The sequence below is a fragment of the Centruroides sculpturatus genome, unplaced genomic scaffold (genome assembly GCF_000671375.1).
Source record: "Centruroides sculpturatus isolate CEXI.00-Female unplaced genomic scaffold, Cexi_2.0 scaffold1238, whole genome shotgun sequence".
Taxonomy (NCBI): domain Eukaryota; kingdom Metazoa; phylum Arthropoda; class Arachnida; order Scorpiones; family Buthidae; genus Centruroides; species Centruroides sculpturatus.
Window position 1 is genome coordinate 69,962 of NW_019385448.1, and position 27,406 is coordinate 97,367.

Here is a 27,406-nt window from a genome sequence, read left to right on the forward strand (position 1 = left end):
ATGCGTTGGAAAGATAAGGTGGAAGAAGACTCGAACCAGAGGGGACTTAAGAGAGAAGAAGCCCTTGATAGGGAGAAATGGAAAAAACGTATTAGAGAAGGAAATGCCGACCCCATATAAACATGGGAAAAGGCGAAGATAAAGAAGAAGTAGCGTGAAATTCATCCCCTGTATATAAATAGCATAAATAAATAAATAGTCTTTTAATCTATTCAAAAAATTTATGTAAATTCTAAAAATTAATAAAATAATTTCTAGATTAAAACCAAGTAAAACTACTCTTTCTTACCCGATTTCGAGTGATTCATTTTAGCAGACAAACAAATAACGAAGAAATACTAAACTTTAATTACCAATAACTTAATGTTCATTGATTTCATAAAATCCAAATGCATTTCGCCTACAACAAAGCCTCATCAGTGGACATAATGAACTTTAACAATTTGTGTGTGATTTTTTCCCAGCATGCATCTACATTCATTCCAGTATTCAGATTTATAATCGAATACTTGAACATATAGACGCTGGTAAACGGAATGTGCTCTTCTCTTAGAAAACACTTAAAATAGATTGGCGATGGATGTAAACTATCTATCTGCCGTTTTAATGCTTTCAAATGCCAATCGACCCGAATATAAACACTTTAACCAAGGGGGAAAAGATAAATTTAATATAGTATAATTAGAAAGGACGTGTTTTCGTGAAAATTTTAAAATGGTGAAAACAATTCTTTTTCAATTTTTATGTAAATTTTTTTATTCCTTTTCAATGTTTTGATTTTAAAATTGTTTCACAGCATCGGCTAGAGAAATGTATAGAGATATAGGCCCTAGCAAAAATTATATTCAGAACTGAATCATGCCAAATGCCAACATCTACATCAACCTACAGTTCTGAACAATGATTAGGTAATTCGTGTCTTATCTATGCAATTTTCAATCTAGTATTATCGTTAAGCTTATAAGCTAGTCTAATTGTGTCCAACTTGTAGTATACATTGCTACATACATTGTCTACGAAAAATCAATGTTAGAATTATTTGGTATCTTTGGATATGGTCTATTTATACTGAAGTAGAATCGATTTCCTCTTTTTCGGTAACATGCAATCTATATAGTATGATATAAATATTTTATACGGTTTTCGTTTATTAAGCTAAAACAAATCTATTGCTACTTATACCTACTGCACACAACAGTATCTCAATCCTTTCTCAATTCCTTATTTTTAGTTGTTTTATGGTACTTTTCTTATCGTTCGATTTTATCTTCAACTCTCTTCGTAAATATAGGGCTTTCACTTTTAAATGAGTTATAAATAATGCTATCAATTTTCATTATCCCAACAGTTATTGTACACTAATTAAACTTCCAGATAAGCAAATGTATTTGTTTATAACGTATAAGAATGGGTTACATGGCTTCTATCTATCTAATTTGCAAGCAATACAACAAAAAACATTCAGGGAAGCCTCCTCAAAGTGCCAATTAAATGGGAGAAATGTTGAAGCGTTCGACTCTCGACTTGATAAAAACTATGCTAAGCTAGGTTTAAGTGGCAAAACCATTTTGAGGTGTACATGGTTATCCAACCAAAACTATGTATCTGCCAATGAAACAAAATGGTGTTTGTAGAACAATGAAAAGATGCAAGTTATTGCTTGTATCGATTACGATATCATTAGTTGTTGATATTTTCTTTATATTCTTCTATAAAATATTCATTAAACAATGTAGTCAGTCAATGCTATAAGAAGCATTCATTTTTGTGCCACTTCTTATGTAATTCGCTTATAGCAGTCTTGTAGTAATTTCATTTTCCATTATTTTTTCAATCGGCATATCATTTAATTGCTAAGGAATAATTTTTTTGTTTTTTTAGATATAGGCTAAATTTATTTTTATGTACTTTTTTAAAATAGAAAACGGTTTACAGTAATTAAATTTGAACAGTACATTAGATAGATCAGTAAATGAGCGATACAATTTTTTTAAATATTTTTTATGCGAGTATACCAACTGAATAGACGTTCATTCCCACAATATATAAAACTCATCCATAATGAATAAAACTGAAGTCGAGTAAATTGTGCGTAATTGGTTTAAGTTTTCTACTTATTTTCCCCCCTCTACGAGCATTAAGAGTGTTTTCCCATGTTCATCATGAATTCGACCAGATAAAAATGCCTCCCCAGCAATCGAATATGTAGGGTCTCGTCCCTCGCCAGTTGGTGAGAGACGAAGCCCTACATACCCGGGTCAGACCGGAACTCAAACCCTGGATTTCTCAGAATTGACATTCACAAACAGTTTCTATATCTACTTTCTATTGTAATGCTCGTATTTGTTGTTTTTCTATTAATCACATATTTCTCATTCTTTTTTCCAACCTATTGCATTTTCCTTTACACTAATTTCGCTATTGTATATTTTAGAAAAATTAAACAAAGTTAATTTTATTTTTTACATCTTATTTTTAACAGAATATTTAAGAGTTAAATTGATTTAACTAATCGATATCTTCTACTCCTACTTTATTATTGTCATTATTTATTTCGTCCTCTCGATTTGCTTCTGCATTAAAGATAATCTTTAAATATATAAATGGTGTAATTTGTTTCACTCATTTTCCAAGAGGTACATAAGTTTAAATTATATAAATATACACAGATTAAAAAGGATCTAAGCTACGTCTCAATGTAAATATTTGGTTTTCATAACTTATCAAAATCATATCCATTTCCCTATATTTTCTACCAAAGTCCTTTATCCTTATTTACAATAGTCCAGCATAAATCCTACAGACGCTTGAAAAAGATATTCTATAAAATTATCAAGTCAAATAAACAAAATTCCGTTGAATTTATAACCACTAGACAATCTCTAACTGCAAAAATTTGATCATGACTCATACTTCTAGATTTAAAGCATTTCATAATCTATTTTATTGCACTTTAATTTTTAAACGAGATTGTTTTTACATCAATTTTAAATCAGGTAAAATTAGGTAAAATGTTATAATAGTATAAATATCTATCATACTGAATTATTTATAGATTTTGTGATTAGATATATTACATGCAGTATTTTTTCTATCAATGTCAGTCGAATGAGATCCGATGGTGCGTAGTCTTTAGTGGTAGGATGAATTGATGAGTGCGATTGTGGCAAGAAAAAATTCAAGTAGACAACTATGATTCCAGATAATTTAGTGGAAAAACTTAGCAAAGAATGATATATCTTCAATGAATTTCCGAACAAAGAACGTCAATCGTCAACTGCATTCTTATCTCTGGGCAACAACAGTGACATCGCAATCTTCTGAATTGATAATGAGAACACGGTTTTAGAACAGTGTAATATGTTTAGTTAACTCTCCGACACAACAAACCTTCTTATTCTATGTATACTGGCTACTCAAGGAATCTTCAAAGGAGTCAAAAACAGATTTTCAGAAGTTAATACAGTTCATTAAAAATTATTAGACTAAAGTTCAGAATGCTGTAAGATCTTTCCTATGAAAACTGTGTGGAAATTTGGTTAACCAGTAATTGTATCAGAAAAAAGGAAGGAAGAAGAGTCGATAAAAGAATTGAAGTTTTGAGGGGTTCGACAGTCAAAAAAAGTTTGGGAATTCCTGGATCAGCCAAATATTGTAAATCTAACGAGTCCAGATTTATTTTTCAAAGCGACTATATTACATTCTGTGAGACGTTAGCAAACACAGTCGCATGTTTAACTTCAGTTTCGACCATTGTAAACAACTTATCGATAATGAACTCGGCCGGAGTGGACGATATTGGGTACAAATCCATAGAAAGTTATGAAAATATAAATCGAATTAATAATCGACTCATAATTATATGACGATAATTTATACACATATTCGGTGCATTCGAAGCGATTTTAAGAGTCACTATATTTAGAGAACAAGTAGCCTCTAGAAGTATACTATTGGTGATAACATTGTTTAGATAAGAATTTCTATCCTAAAATCTTTTAGAGAGCTGACTGACTTCAGCTTATCTTCTAACCTTTTTCCCAGAAATTTATATAAGTGTTTTGATGAAAGCTACACGATTGCCAAGAGAGCTTTAGACATCTCATAAGTAACACAAAATATCGTTGCCAAACATGCATTACTGTCAATATTTTCATACTGCGTAGCATTTCTGTTCAGTCAGTGGGAGTTAGACTACTATTAACAGTAAACACACATCAATATTTTCGCGTTATCATTTTAAATGTGAATTATTATATTTGCAAATTCTCATTTTACTATAAAAACAATGGAAATCGTTTGTCTTATTCAGACTTTTCCAATTGTAATTAAGCTAAATAAATAAATAAAAACATTTATTTCTTTAAACGTTCATAGATATTCTTAATAATATATATCTATGGAGATACTCTAGCATTTTCAAAGTGATATTTCTCCCGCTTCATTCGTGAAAATTATTAATATTTACATAAATATATGTATTAGGATACGTTCGATATTCAGTACACCAATCTGATTATATAGTAAATCCTCGATATAACGAACTGCTTGGGGAGGGTTCACTACTGTCGAAAGTCGGTTAAATCGAATTAAAAAAAAAAATTAATAACGAACTTAAAATATGTAAGATGTATTAAAATGTTATAATGTATAAGGCCTAATGTATATTGAGTAATTTATACTCATTAGCATTCTTTATTCATAAATTTAAAAAAATTTTCCTATAGGATAGATATTTTTGTCCGTTAAATCGAGGGTTTATTGTAATCAAAAGAAATATTAAAAAAATAATAATGATGTAAAAAAGATCGAAACATGATTACAGTTGGACGAAAGTGAGCCAAATTAAGAATGAGATAAAAATAATAATTATTAAAATACTGTATTTACATATCGGTCCAGCTTTAATCCTTTTAATATATAATTCTTTATCGATTACATCGTAAAGCATATTTCTGTGGATAAATTAACCAATGTTCCATATACAAAATCTGGCAATTAAGTTCCAGAATTAAATCTAATTAAGAAAAGCACAAATTAATTTTTATAAATATCTTAATATAGCACAAGATAATTTCCTTGAAGGCACTTATACACTTCTGGCTCATTCACAAAATCATCGAAAGCATTTAAATTACCACAACTCTATTTTTAATTTCTTCTGTATCTTCAAATTACTTCTGATTTCTTACTAGAGTCAGGCATTTTGCATTGAAATTCCGTTCTTTACAAAAATCTTCATCTTTACTACAGAATAAGAAAACACCATCGAGAAGATTGCTGTATGACATTACAACAGCAATAATTTACAATATGCACCATCAGTATAAATTGAGACCCGAAACTCACTGGACGAATTGTTTTAACAAATTTAAAACTTGTACAGTACATCTTAATTCTTCAGCAGATAAAATTCCTTTTAAATGATTCCCTTTACTATCAAAGATCATCATCGTCATCAATAACGCAATCATTTCCATTTTTAAAATTGAATTTTTTCATGTTTTTAATCTTAGGGAACACGTCGATCATTATTCTACGCTTTATTTTCGTGGATTATATTGAAAATAGACATCATCCATTACGGTCGATTCCAACTAGGAAAAATGATTATCAAGAGAATGAATGCACTCTTGATCCATCACTGCAAATAAATGATTTGCACGATACAAATGTAATGCCATTGCGCACAAATAAATAATATCTTAAATTCCTGTAATGCTTTCATTAAAACAGTTAAATACATAGAAGTTTTTGAAATTTTCTCCTTAAAAAAATAGTTAAAAGTATAATTGATTTTCAATCATAAATGCTAATTTATGTTCTTAAGAGACTGACTGAAGTCTTCAGAGAGCTATGGGATTAAATGAATGATAGAATAGACGAAATAGATCCTAAAACTTAACTGACAAATACTGTGCGTGATATCTTACTCTCTAATCATAAATGATTCCTTTATTGTCAGATTTCATCCTTATCAATTTCGTAATTTTTTTCCAGTTCAGATCGGTCTTGCATTCGTATTTACTCACAGATGGTTGGTTGGTCAAACAAAATTCATCCCGAGTTTAAATAAGTAACAGTCTTACATTAAGATTTTTGTCTGTGTCGAATTATAATAATTATTTTTTGAAAAATCAATTTCTTCATCTATTAGACTCTTTGAAGTGGAGCGATGGGATAAGGCAACGCAACACATGGCGATCTCCCTGGAAATCATCTATGGAAAAATCAGCTCCTATTTAGGTGTTAGACACGAAAAGAAAACCTGGAAAATTCCACGTGGCCAGGCTATTGGTCAGGCGCAAACCCGCCACCAACTACAATTTTTATCAACTCGGCCATTGGTTTGACTCTTTACTAGACAGAATATAATTTTCACCACAAAAGTATAGTTTCACAATTCTTAACCATCGGTCATAAAAAAATCCCGAATTTATTGTCGATTTTCCCGAATCTTACCGAATATACTAGCTAAAATTTTAAGTCTAAACCGGCAAATCGATGATTATTACTGTATATAAGTTACACCCAAAAACATAAAATTAATATTTTTGTATGTATTTTTTAAACACCGCAATAATATTGCCATTAATTTTGACAGGGGCAAGCTTAAAAAAATGAGTTTTCTAAATTTCAAAACACTCGATTCTCTCAGAATTTGCAATAACTTATTTTTATGAAATTATCGCCAAAATTAAAGTTTAAACACTTTTAAGTGTTTAAATTTTAATTTTGGTGTTAAAATTATTTTAACATAACAAAATTAATAATAAGCAATTAAATTAAAAACAAGAGGCAATCAAGTACAAATGATACAATTATTAAACTTGCGAAAAAAAGGCTCAATCGCAGTTATTCGAAAGAACAATTCTTTTTGAAGAAAAAAATGAAGAAATCCTTGTTTAGAGTTGTCGTACTTGTGAAATACTCATCGCTTCTGCAGTTTTACTTTAATACAAATGTCTCGTTTTAGTGTTTAAACCAACTCAGCAGCAAACTTAAGTTCTCCCCTTCTAAGACAACACATTATAAACATCGTACGGATATTTTCTAGATCCGCCTTTGGCAATTCCTTACAAGTGGAAATCGATTTTCTCAGTTTTTTTCGTATAAGAATACATTGTAACAATGTTAAAATATTCAAGTAGTTTTAAAAATTTCAGTTAGAACTCTTCCTTTTATTCCAAAGTAACGCAATTACAAACAGGAGAAAGAACGTGCAATACTACGTAACTTCCGTATACAATCCCAAATTAGGATAATCGATCGAAAATTATAGAGTAACATCTAAAGGTATTATAATAGTGTTTCGTTTTGAAGTTTACGAAAACTGCGATAAAGGCAAAATGTTTAGAAATATATAGCAATCGATATAAAAATAATTTCTCCAAGACGAAGGCGATAACGAATCTAAAGTAAAAATAATCCTATTACTATGACTACTTTCATATTTCTCACTCAGAAGAAAGTTTTCTACACAATTTCATGGATTCTGTTCGCCGAACGAGTAAAAAACAATTTCCCCCGATAAGTTTGTTAAAATCGTAACAAAAAATAAATAAAACCGCCATTTTAAAATAGTAGCGTAAGTAAAGAACGACAACTTATGAGCAATTATTTATTGTGATATCGTCACGATGCCGGTCTGCAATTTTTAATTTATTTGAATTGAAATAACGTGACTTCCGGTGCGTATATGGTTAATCGGAACCTGCTATCACTAAGCTTTCCATATCTGGTCTCGACTTTCGTCTATCTAATTTTGTTCTCGAGATTAAGGACAGACAGCCGACAGTGGGAATTTATAAGTCTACAATTTTTTTCAAATTGCAGCCCAATTATTTTGTACCTATTTTTATTGTTACGCCAATTAATTACAAAGATCCAGTCATTTTCGGATCAGACCTTTACGTAACGAGATTCGAGTTCCAGAGAAATACACGGAAGATCGAAGTTGTTTCTTGTATACATATGCGAATAAGGATTTTAAAATTTAAAGGCACGAAAATGTCCTCATTGAACGACCTACCTATTTGCAAAATGGGACAAGACGGAAGAAAATGAAAACACGACTTTACCAGTAAATCAATAATGAATTTTGACACTGCTGTCAAATCAAAGTATTCGACAGTATGTTAACAAAGCTCGTATACGCCGAAAGATAACTTTTTTCTTCTTTCTCTCTTCGCACTGCACAAACAAAATGTAATAAATAAATAAAATCTCTGAACGATTTACTAGTAATTACGCCACCCACACCCGTTTGTACATTGAGAATGTCGGAGATTTACTCACTTAACGTGAATAAATTTTCCTAAGTAACAGATACGAAGAGAACTGAATTGATGGATAAGGCAACGACACACGAGCGATTTACCAAAGGAAGATGCCTTCCGAGATGACTTCCTACGGGAAATTTGCCTCTATTTAGATTTACATACGTGAAGAAAATCCAGAAAACTGTACAGTACGTGGCAAACCCCGGACCTACCAATGTTCAGTGGTTTTATCCACTCCGCCACTAGTGTGCGTACGAGAAGGAAACGGAATGCTACATTCCGACAATCACACGAGAATCCGGATTCCTCGTGTTAGTATGTATACGTATATATTAATTACAATACTCAGCGTAATCATCCTATTGATTCTGATCAGATGAAGCATAATATTCAATCCTTATAATCTTTATAAGCCTCTAGCAAATCATCATATAACTATACTGTATTTTATAATGAAATAGGAATTAGTTTTAACAAAAATTTAGAAACAGTTTCAAGAATTGAGATCAAAATTTCAAAAATTATATTTTTATTATAAAATTCATTGCATCAAATATATAAATCTATAGATTTTAAAGTTTGAAATATATATATATTATATTGTATTATTACAGCGGCTGGATGGCCGAGTGACAAAGACAGCAACTTACAGCCCTGGGATCTGGGATCGAACCCCAACCGATGGAAAAAAAAACGCCAGGAGATTTTTCACCAGCGGTCAGTCCTGGATAGGTCCCTCACTACATGGCACCCCACTGTGGGCCTGACCGAATCCTTAACGATCTTGAAAGAAAGGCTCTCAGTGTCCACTGTTGGAAAATGTTGCAAAATAAATAAGGCGTAAATACTTTAAAGACTCAGAAAAGTTTGGATAGTTTATTTTCGTGTCGAAAAATCTGTTTAAAACTCAATTTAGACACATTTGCGGGTACTCGTTTCTTCTAAGATTATCAAAATTTGAAACCCCGCATATTATAACAGTAATTTTAGCCATATTATTTTGAAAAAATTAATTTATTTTATTTAAAAAAAGCCATTTGAGAACTATAAATTTAGAGTATACGATAAAAATACACCAAATATAATGACAATTTCTTAAATTTCCATGTTTAGTTTAAAATTATCCTTCATTAACTGTGAAGTGCAAAAACAAAAACGCTTTAAGAAATCACAAGGTAATTAAATTAAGAAAAGCAAAAACCTAATTGCCGACTGTGAAATTGCATTACAAGTTACAGCACTTTGGTTTTGCAGATTTTGCAGTTGCCGGTCATTCGCTTCTAGACAATACCAGGCAAAGTCGTAGTAATCGTCATCATAAACAGTACGTTAGCATTACGGACGCAAGCCAACGGTAAATTAACGGAAAGATAAGAGAACTTATTAGCCCGAAGGCACCTTCTTAAGTGAACATTACCAAAGCTCTATTTGTCACGCAGACGTCGGATATAATTCCGTTACGGCGTAACTTCTAACGATTCTAAAGATAAACTTCCTAATTGAACTTTTCTAGTTAAAAATAAATCTATGTAACGGTTACGCTGACAAAAAATTAAATGTATTTTAATATAAACTTGTAGGGTAGTCTAATCTCTGAACATTTGTAAATATAAAATTTTTATGGAGAAAAATGGCAAGGGAAGTACCGTATTTAAAATTCAAACGGTTATAAACATAATGTAACATTACGGTTTTTCAAATTTAAATTTAAAAAATCAATTTATCGATCGTACACCGATTTTCGAATCGCTGGCATTATATTAAATATAAACTGTAAGCGTTCCAATTATGTATTTAAAGCAATGAAGCATATTTTGTGTCCGATTAGGAAGGATTATCCTAAAACTCGTGTTGTATGTAATCTGTTGCTACGTCAGATAAAAATGCTACAAAGTTTTACAAATGCTACGGTGGTATTTTTCGAAAGAAAACACAGTGTATTGTTAGCGCTATTTTTGGATTTTTGCTTACGTCAGAAATCGCGTGCTTTTCGCGTTTGTACGTGATCGAAGACAGCCCGTTTCTATAGCAACTCGGTTTTCTCGAATAGCAACACCGGTACTAATGCCTAGTCCGTGAAATTACCAATGTGGCAAAATTACAAATAAACCGTCTCGGTAATCCTGTAAAAGTTTATCTAAGTTTATGGGAAAACTAAATAGGCGCGCATTATATTCGTCCTTCCTAAAGAAAACGGTAAACGATGTTTGTGTCGTAATTACCCGAACTTTGTCCGATTCGTGTCCATTTACCATTGATTTAAGTTGCCGATATTCGAGTATTAAGATGAAAGAGAAGTAAAAACACCCAAAATTACATCTCGAAACGCTACCCCTTTAGAGACACGAGAAAGCTCATAACACAGATCAGTGGATGACTAATTGCTCTCCTGTAAATTCCTATAAATCTTTCGTTTCTTTTTTTTTAGTAATTTCATTAGTAAAAAATAGAATCGATACGGTTTAATTTTCACTCGAAACGTGGCGAATGTTCCTTCCTACGTTCAGACACGAAAACTGTTCGACAAATTAAGCGCCACCTCGCCGAAATTTCACGCCATTAAATTACCTGTTCGATTTCATAGTTTACGCCGTGGTTCGGCGGATTTTCACGCAATTCTTGTCGCTCGATACACTAACGCGGCTTACAAAAACAATTTTTTTGTCATTTATTTTACGGAAAATATCGAGAACGTAACGAAAACCATCTGCACTTTCGTGGATGAATCACCGAGATGTCTCCCTTCCATCCGCCCCCCCCAAATTGTGGGCCCGATCGAATCTATAAAAGGCACGAAAGAGAGAACTTTTAGCGCCAGCAAGGCGGAAATAATCAAGAACGAAAAGAAAAAAAAGACATCCCTTTCCGTTCGGCATTCGAAAACAAAAGATAAATAACATAGAGTATTAAGATGGCGTTTTTCATGCCTATCGTAGGCGCTAAAAGGATTACCGGGTGACGAGAAACGGGGCTCCAAAACCCACCAGTGGCCAAGCGATTCCGTTGCCCGAACACTGGGAGTTCGGTCGTGGGTTCGCGTCTAGCTAGAACGAGCTGGCCACGTGGAGTTTTCCGGGTTTTCTCCGAGTCTATAATGCCTGAAAATGCAGTTACCCTTAAAAAGACATTCCGGAAGGCATCCCCCTAGGCAGATCGTCCATGTATTGCGTTGCCATAACTTACAACAAACAAAAAAACGGGCCCCGACGTGTCGGATCAAACCACGCACGAAAACTGCTGATGGTCCTATGGGACTGGAGCCGGGATCTTCCAGCGTAGCGCACGGCTGCGGTTGGCCATTTATCCATCATAAATAATAATAGAATTGTGGAATGAGAAAGGGCAGTGTTAAATCCTAAAATTATCATGAAATGGAGAACAATTTAGAAAATGAGTAATTGAAATAGAAAACTAAGCGCGAAACATCCGTCCATGTCGGAGAAATCGGCTCTTATAACTTGTTACGCGTCGTGTGATAAGAAATCATGCCCGGTGCATAAATTTCTTTACAGATGGTAGCTACAACATTTCTGGTCAAAGAAGAACGCATTAATTATGTCCGAAGTATTAAATTTCCTACGAATTAATTTAAATCAGTGCAAAAATAAACGAAACGGAAAATTAAAGCCAAGTAAATTAGCTTTAAAATGATAAATTCGATGGAGATACGACTAAAGTGCATTTACAAATTTTATTTCTGTAGCATGCCTACTAAGTTCGTCCGATTGTATAAAATAAATTAAAAATTCTACAAGCTATTTCCAAACGTCACGATATTTGCCTAGCGAATGTGTACCGAAAAATTAAAGCGATCACGAAGACAAAAACTTATTAAAAGGGAGAAATTTTAAAATTAGTTTTAACTTCCAGAAATTACTGTAATAAATTTTTCTTCTAAATAAGTAATTTCGAAAATTCCGAATATCTAGCTATAAAGTTACGCAAAATACAATAAATGATTGAAGATAGAGTATTTACTCAAAAAATGGGGCCCGCGGATTATTCAAGATACTGCTAATAAAGAACGAAATCAAAGGAAAATTCTTGAAAAAGTTTTACTGGCAACTGGAGTGAAATCCGTGTCCAGACAGACTTAATTCACTCGCTAATTATCTCAATTTCCTCTTTTCCGAAAACGTGTACGAATATTCATCCTTTGTCACCGGGTACTCATCCTTCTTAGTGGTCTCGAATGACTTAACGTAAACATTTAGGGGTTGCGGCACGATGTTACGCCTCCAGAGCGAGGCCGTGCACGTCGAGGTATTGGGGTTTAACCCTCCTCTATTTGGGAGGAATTATAAAATTAAATTAAAAGCCGTTCGGTTCCTTCTTAGTCTACTATATTATGTTACTCTATATTATAAAAACTGGTAAACTGCGCGACGAAAATATATGGTGCTTTTAAAAAATTCTGCCCACGGGCCCGCTTCGGGAATAATTACTCGATCAGTTTTCCGACGTTGCAGAGTTTTCTTCACTTCGCCCGTTGTCCCCCACAGAAATTAAGAACGAGCAATTATTTATTGTGACATCGTCACAATACCGGGCTGCGATTTTTAATCATATTTTTAATTTAAAATATAAGCTCTATAAATAACACTTTTCTTTTGACAATAGAGTACGACTCTATTGTCAAAAGAAAAGTGTTATTTACAGGGGCAAGCCACTACCAATTTCGGGTGGAGAGCTTATATTTTAAATCTCGGTCATCTATCGAACACCTTTCGGGGAAAAATTTTTGAATTGAAATAACGTGACTTCCGGTTTACGTCGGATGTTCGTATACAATTAATGGGGACCTCCTAGCTCATCTAACTCCATTCTGGAGATTAAAGAACGACAGATGAACGACAGTGGGAATTTACAGGCCCAACCAGCTTTCTGTTACTTGTATGCCGCATTGTTCCAATCCAGCCTCGCAGTTTGCGTCACCTAATTTCTTTCAAATAAACCGCGTACCCAGATTCTTTGAGTAAATAAGGCGCATCAATCGATGAGAAGACGACAGAGAAATCCGCCTACTAATCCTGTTGCTTCTCTTGTAATTTGGTCGAACTTATAATAGGAGGGAAAGGAGCCGCAAAATGGAAAGAATTAAAAAAAAACAGCAGCAATCAATGAGAAATAGTTTATGTATGCATTTTAAATGGAAAAAGTCATTATAAAAATTTAATCGCGTTCAAAAACTGTGATAGAATTGTAAATTCTTTCACTAGACAGAATTTATTACGACATTGGTCAAATGCCAAAAATTTAAAGGCCAAACAACCCTACTGATTGCATTTATTTTTAAAAACTCTCTTCGTCTTCTAAAATATTTTCAAATTGAATAAAGATACGCAAACGCGAGTTCTTTACAAATTATTCAAGAGTCTCGGTTTTATTTTATATACAGGCGAATATACTGTTATAAATCTTTGATAAAGGTTACGCGGCATACGCTAGTATACATCCTAACAAGACAGAGAAAAGATGACTATAGCAAACTATCGATAATTCTTCAAATATCATATTTGAAATTCAGATTATATTTTTAGAAAATTGTTTTGAATCGTTTTATTTCTCGCCCAATATTATATAATTTATTGATCTTTTGGGGTTTCTTTCGCAAGTAGATTGTCGTGAACCCCTGAACAGACCTAAAATTCCCCCTAAATACTTTGCTCGAGGTGCAATGCATATAAATTATATACTGTATATATGCCTTTTGACAATTCAAGAAACAAATTTTTACTTTAGGGCGCAAGCGGAGTGGGCACAGTTGTGCAAATTCGTGTTGAAAGAAGCGATCTGCTCCGAATATCTTCGTGAGATTCTCGCACGAGAACAGTTATAAGTCATGTGACTCGTCGCTGAAACTCCACTAATACGAGCAACTTTGCATTTCCCCCTAAATTTAGAGCGAAAACGTCAACGTAGGTATCACTGGAATACTGCATCAGAATCCTATTGGTCAAGAGTGTAAGGTTATATAACTCAACCATTACGATTATAATTTGTGGAATGGCTTACTCGATTCCAGGGAGGGCGAGTGCCTCGTTTCCCCTTCCGCAAACGCTCATGACAACCAGTTATCTTTTATGACACGAGTCAAATAGGTTACACTGCATCCGATTAAATGGTAAATATAAAGACAAAGCATGGAAATTAAGCGAACAAATAAATAAAAATAACGCTCCAAACTTCAATTAAAAAAAAAAAGCTTTAATCAAGCATTTTGCATTATAACAAGTTAATCTTCAAGATACAAACACTCTGTGCAAGTCTACATAACTTCTATCGAAGGTAGTAGTGATTACAAATTTGATATAGTTTTAACTGTCACTCCTATAAAAAACTATTAGATAATAATCTTTCAATAAATAAATAAATCCTCCATTCAGAGTTACGTACAAGGTCTGTTCAAAAAGTATCGGACCTTTGGTCGGCAAAAATAAATTTATTGACTTTGAGGTACAAAACCCTAATCCCATTCAAAGTAGTCTCCTTGGTAATGTATACACTTCTCCCAGCGTTCCTGCCATTGCTGGAAACACTGCTGGAACGCATCTTTTGGAATGGTTATCAGCCGGTCCGTCGCATTTCGCATGATGTCTTCTCTCGACTAAATTTGGGTTCCTTTTAGCGGCATTTTCAGCTTGAGAAAAAGCCAAAGGTCACACGGAGCCATGTGGAGAGAGTACGGAGCGTGACGAACCACAGGAGTATTGTGTTTGGCGACGAAAGCCCGAATCAGATGCGCAGAATGGGCGGATGCGTTATCACGATGGAGCTGCCAAGTTTTGATCGACCACAGATCCCATCGTTTGCATCGCACTGTATCGGAAAGACGACGAAGGACCTCCTGGTAGTACTCCTATGGGATGGTTTGGCCTTGTGGTGCGTACTCACGACACACCACCCCACGAGAGTCGAAAAAATTGTCAACATGACCTTTGATATTGCTGCGGACCTGCCGCGCTTTTTTTGGCCTCGAGGATCGTCCCCGAAAACCTGCTGAATCTTGCGAATGGTATCGCCAAGGTTTTTGGCAAAATTTGATGTAATATCGCTGCTCACGTTGTTTAGTCATTTTCCAGCTTAGTGAAATCCGACGAGAGCGCACTACATGACCTCACTCATACGCCGATTGCCAACGACTGACGCTTTCTGCAGGCGGGAAAAAATTCAGGGCTGTGCATGACTGTCCCCTCCACAACTCCACCGAAGGAGGCCTCTCTCGCATCATTGGTTTACGCGGAAAAAAATAAGGTCCGATACTTTTTGAACAGACCTTGTATGTATCCATTTGGTGTATGTGATTTTTTTTTATTTGCAGGATTTCTTAACGGCAAAAGTCTATTTTTTGCTACTAGTGGACACCGATTTAAAACCCGATAAAGCGATTCAAATGTAAAAACTAGAATAAAATAGGTAGAACTAATCGTAAAATCGTCTGATCGAACAATTTTCGGCGATATCTACCATACTGAAAATCGATAACTTATAAATTCTAAAAATATACAAATTGACAAAGTTTTGCTGATCTTTTTTATATATCTAAATAGCGCTTCAACGCCGTAACAAAGATATTTGGAGCGTTAAATTCAACAATTCGAGAATTTGAAGCTAGCAACTTTTGTATTTAAACTTTCGAAGCTCGTTAAAATAAATTTCCAAGTTAATAATAACGAACATGAAAATTTACGGATTGGCATCTTATCGTATTTATTCTTTTGACCGTAAAGATTTACATATCAGACCAAATAAATTTTTGACTGAAAATTCGCAAAGTTCATACGACTTCTATCTTCAGAAATGTCTCGTAATTAATAATTCCACAATATTTAACTTATAATTACATTTTTTATACAGTAAACTAACAATTCTTTAAGTAATTATTCCAACTTTGTTATAAACCAATCTATATAAGTCGCAAACAGTCCAAAATTCGAGTTGTTACACTTCACTTGTAAGACTAGAATCAATACAGTCTCTCCGAGAAAATTTTAAAATATTTCATCGACCTAGGTCATTCACCAACTATAAAATCGCGTAAAACTACTCTTTATGCTTTCGTTTTTAATTTAACAATGAATAAATATCTGTAAACAAATACAAATAATGCCACGAAAAAACATGTCCACTGTATCGGTCGGATTGATGGGGTGAGCAATTTTGTTTTCGATGATTAAAGGTACGAGTTAAGAATTATTATTCTTTTTTATACGATGAATATTGCCAAAATATGATTCACTATCTGGAGAATGTACTTAATAATGTAGAACCAACCCCTTTAAAAGAGGTCGTGGCGTCTGATGAAGTTTGTTTTCGATCGATTATGCTTTACAAGGTTAAAAAAAAACTTGAATGCAACTTGTTCGAAAAATATTTGTGATATGTTTGAAAATAATGCGGTAACAAAACACGCCAACTTTGGTTTAAGAAGTTTTATTCTGTCAATTTTGATTTGTGATAAATATCGTTCTGAAAGACCGTCGGTGTTGAGGACCAGCAAAACAGCGAAAGAAAATCCACGGTCAACACTACGAGAAACGACAGAATGAGCAGACGTGGATCATTCGACAATAAAATTTTGGAATTTAAAAACAAAATTTTTTTTCCTTCGACACAAGCTTCCGCCATATTTCGCGCATAACCCAATCATTTCCATCTTTTTCAAATCCTGTGGACACACTAAGAACCCAGTCCCTAAAAGATGACAATAGGGCGGCCAAGTAATAAGGAAATAATTTTCATGAGTAATGTGATATACAGTAATACCTCGACTTACGCGATTTTCAAATCTGGTCGATTCGTCTTTTGTTTGAGCGCCACGCAGCCCTCGATTATTCACTCCCCCACACTATTGTTCGGCTTACATGTTCGGATGTGTCACGCGGAATCCACATATAAATAATACAAAATAAATTGTAGCTATTTCTGTGTGCTATATCTACGGAGACTCGAGAGACTCTACTACGTCATCCAAACGAAGTAGAACTAATTCTTCCGCATCAAACAAGAAAAGAAAAACTTTATCTTTGGAATGTAAAGTTAACATTGGGTACGTTCGTAAAGTCGAACGAGTTAAACGAGAATGACGCCTTCGTTATTCCTATTTCGTTAGACTTTTCGAACGATTCGTTACTAACGCGTTTAACTCGTTTGACTTTACGAACGTACCCATTAATAAAGACTTGGATACAAAAATGAAAATTTGTGAATTGGCAAAGAAGTTTAATCTACCGAAATCAACGGTCAGAACAATTATAAAAGGCAAAGAAAAAATTCTGGAAGCTGTGAAAAATGCTCAATCTAAATTCGAACATCATTCGTAAACGTCACAGTATTATCCCCGAGATGGAAACAATGTTAAAATTATGGCGTAATAATCGAGTAAATGTGAAAAATTGTAAAATAATATAGGCCTAATTTGTTATACATATGTATTATCTAAGATTTTATTAAACATTTTTTTCTAAATTATTGTTTTCTTTAGTCTCCGGCCCCAATTAAAAATTATTTATATGCGAAATTATACCACTCGGTCCCACCTATCGCGTAAGTTCGGGGTATTACTGTATATCACTTCAAAATTCAACACGGTTTTCCTTTCTTAGACTACATCCTCGTCTTCAAATAGTTAAAATACCCACGCCAAAGTAAAAAGTTTCACGATCGTTGCGATTTTCGATGTTTTTTTCTTAAATCTCCTATTATATTTTAATTTCGAACGCCTTAAATATATCAAATGTGATATACGCATTATGGTCATCCGTGACAACTCTGTTTATAAAAAAAGTATTATTTACTAACGATTTCGGCATTAATGAAATTTCTTAATTATAAAGTAAATTCTTTCCGAGACATATAAACGTATAATTAATCGCGAATCGCGCATAATCATTAAGTAGCAATTAAATTAGAAATGTGTCGATTATGCTTCGTTTCCCTTTCGAGCGTAAAAGACTTCCCCCGCATTAAACTATGAAAATGAACAAATTTGTAAAAGCGAGAATTATTTACCATTAACAGAATCAACTTGGATCATCAAAAATCGAATCTCAATCTTTATAAACATTTACGTCATTTTTTTAACAATTCCGGGCCGACTAATTATATTGATACCATTTAAACAAGCCGTAAGTTACGAGGCTACAGCTTAGGTCCTGGAGCTGTAAATTCGTAGTGTGAGGATAAATTGTAATTGTTTAATAAATTTATAAAGCGTTAAGGCTAAAGCCAATTAGTACTTTATGAGAATCGAAGAGAAAATGACATTAAATCGGTTTAATATTTAATGGGAAAAATAGAAACATTTTCTTTGCTTTACATCACATAATTGTTTAATTCGTTAATTGAGAAGACCGATAATAAATGAATCATGTATTCCAAGAGAGCCGAGTCCTATTTTGACTTTTCGCATGCAAAAACATTTTTTAAGAATAATAGTGGAAGAAAAATAGTGAACCAGATCCACACATTTACTCGTATATGTGAAATAAAGGTTCAAATATTCCACGGAATGGGAGACTGGAGTTGGGCCAATATTGGAGTACAACAGGAAATTTTACAAAACTAGCACTGTGTGGTAGTACAACGGACGCGTGTAAATATAATGGCCAGTCTTTAAAAAAATTAGCCGTAAAAATGGTGAAAATTTTTAAGTCTAATGTATTTGCACAGCTCAGACCATGAAAATAAACTTGCGGTTACACGATTCACGTTTTAGACCATTAAATTAAATTAAGGTCTGTTCGGAAATGCTTACCGGTCCCTCCACTGACCGGGCGTCATCCAAAAACTTTACCTATAAAGTTTCCGGCTATTACCGGAGTCGCCGATCTTCGAGGGTGGGTTAGAGAATAACGACGTCATTCACCGTTACCAACCAACCGATCGGTAAGTATTTCTGAACGGACTAAGTACAATACCAGATTTTCCATACGAACCTTTGTGAACGCCTACAGTTTCTGTAAATCCGGCAAAATTGCAAGATTTAAGTAAAATAAAAATGCACTCGCGACCAAAAGTGGCTGAATACATAGAACCACTACCGTTTGATGAAAATGTAGAATCTGAGAATAAACTTAATACATGTTTGATAGAAAAAAAAGGCTATTCGAAATATTTTAAAGTTTTCCTTCTTCATTTACCACTAAACTGTATTAAAATAACGCAAAGTTCTATTATCTTTATTTATTTGCTAAAACGGCCCCAAAATTTCAATTTTCATTCATTTTCTTTTTGTATTTAAAAGCATTTGAGTGTGATCACAGATATGAAAATGTATACTTAAAAAAAATATGTTTAAATAATTCTTAGAATATAGAATGTTTTCTTTCATTTTTCAGAAAAATGGTCTTGCGAAGTTGGGTCTCTCTCAGAATAAATGATTCAAATATTTATTGAAGTTTCCAATTATTATTTGCGTATTTCACATCTATGAATTTATGTAGTTTAAATGTAGTATAAATCTGCATTAAATTAGTTTACACAAATGTAAACTACTTTAATGCAGATTTAAACTTTAGGATAAAGACATATCTAATCTATAATTAAGATTCTTTTCGTTGATTTTAATTGATTTGACTTCATTTTGTTTCTCGAATTGGCGAAAAGCAATTTAAGAATCTTATTCTTAAATTGTTTTTCATTGAACTTCGATAAGCGCTTTGAAATGTGATGAAGCCGACATATTTTAAACCGAGAGTACAGCGAATTTATCCGCATTCATCCTTCCGATGTACAGTACGTATGCTTGTGAAAACATTCGCTTCTGTTTTCCTTACTCACGAAATGTGATTTTAATGCTTTTACAGCTGTTATTTAGTGAGAGGAAAGGCATCTTTCGTGTTAACGTTTAGGACCACGAGTCTTACCTACGGTTCCAATTAATTCTTATAGTAGCCTATATATGGCATTGTTTGATTCTTACAGAAATTTGTAGCAACACCAGTACTGTATGCATTAATGCATTTGTTGTTACCAACTGTACTAAGTTATAGAGTAGGCTATCTTTTTATCAAAATTTAATATTTATGCTCGTTTATAATAATACAGGAAAACGCTAATAAATTGTAATGAGTTTTGCACAATATAATTAATAAACAGCTAAACTCGGAGCTTTTAAACTACAATATTTATAAGAACGAATTTGATGTTTTCGATCAACAATTAAAAATAAGCTACTGTAATTCTTTTACATCTGTTATTACAGTAGAACCTCGAAAACTCGGCTCTCGATAACCCGGCACTCCGGATAACTCGGGCACATCCTGGCAGAGCAAAAAAATCCTTAGTTAACTAATTTTCATTATAGACAGCTTTATAAAAGTATAAAAGCTCTCATAAAGTATTTTTTTGAGGTCTGTCTTATCAGGTAAATTACTGTACACAGTGTATTCGTTAATTTTCATTTTCATGTAGTAAAGGCTCTATGCCTTCATAAAGGACGTACTTTTCCTTTGTTTAAGGGTATTCGGGCAGTTTATTCTCTGTTATATTCTCAAGTAAACAATACATACAAGTACAGTACAGTATTTTCTGAGGAAACACTCGCACTTATTTTTTTCAACCCCATTCCCGATAACCGGCATTTTCACAAACTCGGCCACCCTTCGGTCCACATTAGGCCGAGTTTCCGAGGTTCTACTGTATTCGATTGATAATAATGTAGACATTAAAAACTCTTAAAAATATAATTTTTACGCGTATTTCTATAATTGTACTGTTAATATCTTATTTATATTATGTGCTGATCCGAAAATTGAGACAAGTCTAATAGCCAGCAATTGAAGTAGCGAGTATGAAATTTGATAAAGTATTCATTGACAAATTTATAAAATACTAATGTAACTGAATAACGAGATATGACGGAAGCAAATAAGGAAGATGTTTATCTTCTCTTACATAACAGAGAAAATATATCCTCGCAAGAAGATTTATACAAGTATATACCGTTAATATCCATCTGTCTGTGATGAAATATTTTCAATACAAAATATAGATTGATATTGAAGACAGAAAAATGCCTACTCAGATTCAGGCTGGAAAGAAAAGGAAAGAGAGAAGGAAAAAAAAAGAAGAAAAAAAACAGATTAAAGCAAGAAGGAAGCAGCAGGAACACTTAAGGCATACGAGCTCTTCAATTAACAATATGGCAGGAAAATACAAAATTACATACATTTACTGTGAAAGGAAAAGGAAGGGAAGGCAAACATTTCCGCCAGAAAAAGAGACGGTACATTGGTTCTATATCAGAACAGACCATCTGACAATTGGAAACACCAAATATAAGCATTAACAAAAGTTGACAGGATAAGAACAACACGGGAGGGAATCAAAGCTAGAGTAAAGGATCAACTTGATCCCAAAACAATATGCAAAGTATAGAAATTATATACAAGAAAAACTAAAAATCGACAAACTTATCGTGACTTCGTCACAATGTCGGGCTGCAATTTTTAATCATTAATTCAAACTAAGCTTTCTATAACTTGTCTCAATTTTAACAGTGTCTTGTCCCGGCATATCGTACTTATCCTGATATCAATCTAGTCATGCCTGTTATCTAACTAACTTCGTTCTTGAGATTAACAAAGGACAGACATACAAAACAGATGGACGACAGTGGGAATGTATAGATCTGCAATTTGAAAAATGCAGCCCAAAAACAAAATGTACACATATCAAAGAACAATTACTTTAGGAAACCTGTTGAAAGCTTTAGCATCAGCAACAAATTCTCTTAAATTTTCTAAGGTTTTCTTGTTTTAATAATTTCTTTTTAGTTAGTGCATTCCAAGTTTCACGAGTTTCTGTATGAACAAATTCCTTTGCATTTATGACTTTTTTCTGTCATAATTGACAGATAACAATCATAAAGTGCTCAGAAGATTGATCACCAATGCCATTGCTGTCAATAGCATTGTTTATCTTCTTATGTCCAAATCTATGCAGATAGGTTGTGAAATTTCCATAACCACTAGCAGTAGTGCAATTAGGGGAGGGGCAAGGAAACAAGTACTTCCCCAAAGAGAATTTCAAAAAACTGAAAACATTACACGCTTGCTTACTGTTTTATAATGTTTGATTAGTTATAAAAAATTATTATTATAAATTCTAATAAAAACATGGCAAAAAATTTTCCCTGTTTGAAGTTTTTGGTTGTGCTACTGACCAGTAACACTTTGACTGAGATAGAGGTCAGAGTAAAGGAGTTTTTAAATTGTCTTTAGGTTAAGGATGGCTTAAAAAATGAATCTGTCAGGGATTTCGCTTTCCTATTTTCTTTCCATTGATTTATTGTGTTGGTGACTAAAACTTTTAATAAAATTTATTGGAATTTTGACCAAGTTCAAAAGTAAGTTAATGTTTCCTGCAAATTTGGCAAGAAGATTTGTCCTTTCGTTGTCCATGACCCCTCTGTGACCACATATCCAAGTAAGTAATTTCATTATTAGAGGGCAGCAAACAAATAAGCTTTCTAATTCTAACAATAGTAGCATCACCATAATTTTTGTTTCGATAGTCTGAATAGCTGCTTGGCAGTTCAAATAGAAATACAATGCCATGTTTTTGAATTCAGCGTGACTCTGTGTGTCTTGGAATGCTCTGTAAAAGGCAAGCAGTTCAGCCTGTTAGATATTGTAATATGGGCCAAGCTTGATCCTTTTGTGATATATGCCCGTATTATTTTTGTAAACACAAATGCACCTATTTTGCATCCATTTTTTTGAATTGAATCATCAGTAAAAATTCCAAAACACTTCTTGTGAAAATATTAGAAATCTTGAGATATATATATGTTACTGTGAAAGACCGAAATTAGAGAATGTCGACACATACAAAATACGTCGGTGAAAGACCGAATATTTGGTTATATTATTATACATTCAAACAATCGACAGTGTATGTCGACAAGCAAAGATAAGCTTTGGTGGAGATTGAAACGACACCTCTTTTCTCGGCAACAGTTTGGTGGAAACCACCCACTTTGTCACTGGATGGCATTTTTGTTCTTTTTATCTCATCAGGTTGAGTGACGGAGGATGAGAGGGGTCATCGGTAAGGCGTCGGCGATATCCGAATAAAAGACACCATTAACAGATCAGTTCGTAATCACGTAATAATGTAATCAGTTTGTAATTTGTAAAGAAAAGTGACTTCCCACAGATGAGATTTCTTCTCAAGAAATATAGCTAAGAGAAGCAGCTGCAGCTAATTTGAAAAGTGGGGGCAAAGCTATACACATTGTCATTGCAAAAAGAAGTGTTCCACGAATAAATGCAGTTGTAAAAGCAAGGACTCTTGTGCAATTCAAAGTACCATAACAGTTTAAGTTGTTGCAATAAATAAGATTGTATAATGTTAATCATATAATTTATGTGTAAGTTTATTATTGTATTATTTTCTTTAATGATTTAGAATGTACCGTTTGTTTTAGGTTCAACAGTTTATTTACATGTGCTGTTACTTACACTTTCTCCTATTATGACATATTAAAAAGTTGCATTTTTGTCTTAACGTAATAAAAATATTTTTATTCAACATTCAATATCAGTGCATGCCGAATGTCAACACTTGCCTGTGTAAGTGAGAAATAATGATATTTGGCAAATATTCCATACATACACGAAACAACTGTGTAAATGCTGACATTCACAGAAAAATGTTGACATTCGCCATAAATTGGTCATTCACAGTAACATATATATATATATATATATATATAGTACATATTTAAGGCAATCGTTTGGCTATGTATAGTATTCATTATTACAAACTTAAGTATATATAGTTAGACTTAAAATTTCCAGCAACTGATGGACTGGACCCCTTTAATCCAGACAAAATTATGAGAGGGAACTTGAAATTTTGGAACTTGTTGCCATCAGACTAGTGGGTGGCCACAGATCACATTACATGTAGGGTGAGCTGATATACATTATTTACACTGCATTTGTTGATGGTGATAGTGAAATTTTGTGATATTCTTAGTTTGTTTTGCTTAAATTTAACCTTAGCTATGGCTTCTAAGAGACAGTGTCAGTGGTAGTGTCAAATGTAAATACTAATACCTATATTTCATTTGCTTATTTATTTAAAGTTTCTAGCAATCCATGGTATACTTTAAACACATGTGACAAGTACAGTTAATAAATTAGAGGTGTAATGATAAATTATTATGACCACAGTTAGTCTGGCAAAATGGTTAATCCAGCAAGGCTTTGGAACCAAGAGTACTGGAAATTTGGTGGTGAACTTATATTTAATACAAAAGTGTAACAAATACATATTAAATAAAATTGAAGACATTTTTCATGTTAAGAAAATTTTTAAACTTTGGCGACCAAGTAGCTTAAAAGAAAAGGTCAGGTTGTCAAGATTTGTATTTTGGAACATGAAAGTAAATAAAAAGGTGATTGTTTTGACAATTGTGCCTTCAATTTTAATTAATTAAAAACAGAATAGCTTGCTTTAAAAAAACAAAAATAATTTCAAAATATTTCTGGCTTCATTTTTTGGCTAGATTCAGCATGCATGTAAAATCCAATATTAAATTAATTTTTATTTTGTTCCACATTCAATTTGTTATGATGAAAATGGCTCAAAGTATGGGTACAACTAAAAACATTTTAAAATTTATTAGTTTTGATTTCCCTTTCCTTTGTTTTTTTTATTTATTACTACTATAGATCTAAATTAAAAATACTATTCTGAAGTTTTGAAAAAAAAAAACTTAAAAAGTTAAAACCTTTGGTTGCATATTCATCATAGTTGAAATGAATCTTTATACAATCACAATTTATATTTGTGTTTAATGTAATATTAATTACACTTAATTTTCTATTCATATGAAATGTTATTTATAGATAATGTTTGTTTTATAATTTTCAATTAAAATATTTAATTATTGGACGTATTACACAGAACTACAGTAAGTTCTCACCTAATGTCATTTCATTATAATGCCATCAAGGAAGATACAAGTACCTGTGCATTTGTAATTAAATATATTTATAATCATCATTTTTGAAATTTTCTTTATAAAGAGTAAACACTGATTCTATGAGATGAAAAATAAATGATGGAGGTTGCAACAAACATGTTCCAATTGGAATAATTTTAACTAAATTACATCTTGTTTATATCAATTAGCCTGTGGTAAAATTGGTTTCTTTATACATTGTTTCACTTAATGTCACAATTTCTGAGAACCTTTCGACATTAAGTGAAGACTTGCTGTATTCTAGACAATGAGAAACTTAAAAATGGTAAAATTTTTCTTCTGGTATTTCATTCTCTTGAAATCAAGACCAATTTATCTCTTTCCTAAATTAGATATGTTAGTTCTCTCTTTATAATTCAATTTCACTTTGTATTTAATTTTACATTTTTATAGTTATTTTTAATGATATAAGCAAGATAAATGGAAATGTACTGTTTATTAATTAATTAAATATTAAAATTAAAAAAAATAAAATACATATATGTAATTTAGATATATATTCCTTGTAATTTTAAAATACTTACCTAATAAAATAAAAAGATATTAACAATACGTTCATGCTGAAATATAAATTAGTTACAATCTAGAAATTCAAAACTATTATGATGTTAAACACATTACATCTCCACAGATGCAATAGTAAGCTAAAATATCCTTGAAATTCAAGAAAGTAAGTATATTTTATTTTATTACTGTATGTTTAAAATTTTAACAGAACATTAAATCATTTATAGAATGTTTTTAATATAAGAGTATATACTCCAATTTACAACCAAGAAAAAAAATTTCTATTATTTTTCAAATCAACAGGAAAAAAATTCTAAATTCAAGTGTTTTTTTTCTTATTATTGTACTTATAAATTGAAGTAGACTTTTATATTTTATTAGATGACCTAATTCTGCAGTTTTTGTTGTTACTTCTGAGTAAAAACAAAAACTGTAATAAAAATTGTTTTTGTTCTTAAATCAATCATTTTGTATGTATTTTACCACTTATCTATTACCAGAGTTTGCTCATTTATGTTGAATCATTAATTTAAAATAAACTGTTATTTATATAAACAAATAATATTTATAAGGCACTAAGTGACAGTTAATGAAGCCCACAAAATAAAACATAATATTTTAGATATTAATTTGTAAGATGAAGACAATTTACTATTTGAAACTCTAAAAAATTCAAAATGTAATTGAATTCTAAAAATTGAATGATATTGCAAAATTCTGATACTGAGATCATGAATTTGTTAAAACTAAACTGCAAATGGCCTATTTACTATTTAACAAACATTTTAAATTAAAATTTAAGTTTTTATTTTGTTGATTTTCTAAGTTATTGCCATTACAGTATTTTAAATTTATTTCATTTACTATTGGTTTATAAATACATTATTTAGACTTACCTCAGCAAAGAATTCTTCCATATAGCCTCCATGGGCATCATCCACACTGACAGAAACATCATCATCTCCTTGTGCCTGTAAATATAAATCAGGTTTCTTTAAATATATTCATAAGTATTCAATTGTAAATATTTTGTTACCTATAAGAAAGAAGTGTGCATATTAAAGCATACATACAATACACACAGTATAAGTTATAATAAAAATTTATCAATTTGAGTCTTGAGCCATACATTTCTGTGATTGTTGCTGGAATCCAGGTAACTACTAAGAAACTTTCTTACTGGCAATGCCTGGATCCCAGTAACAATCATAATAATGTATATGTAAGAAAGCTTTTCATATATATACTTTATTGTTCTCCTTGAAGGGGTTGGCCTTATTTTTTTTCTCTGGTCCCCAGACCTTCTAAATTTGAGTGGCAACTACTTAAGCATATGTGAAGCTTTCTTCCCATCAGAAGTTCTGCAGGACCTCACACAGTTTTTAATAGTACAGCATGTTTGGCCTTTAGCATGCTCTACTATTAAAAACTGTGTGAGACTTTTGTCCATGTCACTCCTGGTTATTTTCTCTAGTGTGTTCTTGGTTGATTAGATCATTCTTTCTGCTTGCCTGTTTGACGCTAGATAAAATGGTGCAGTTCTGATGTATTTGACCCTACTCCTATCAAGGACATTTTTAAATTCTGATGACATGAATGCTGTGGCATTTTCTAATAC

The 27,406-nt window shown here is 32.5% G+C and overlaps 1 protein-coding gene across 1 annotated transcript in view; it reads right to left on the bottom strand.

The window, feature by feature from the left end:
• The window catches only part of LOC111639106, a 135,643-nt gene that overhangs the window by 63,081 nt on the left and 45,156 nt on the right, over positions 1-27,406 (bottom strand). Inside the window, exon 2 of the mRNA XM_023384884.1 lies at positions 26,685-26,759. Coding sequence (XP_023240652.1) covers positions 26,685-26,759 — 75 coding nt within the window. The remainder of the gene's footprint in view (positions 1-26,684; positions 26,760-27,406) is intronic.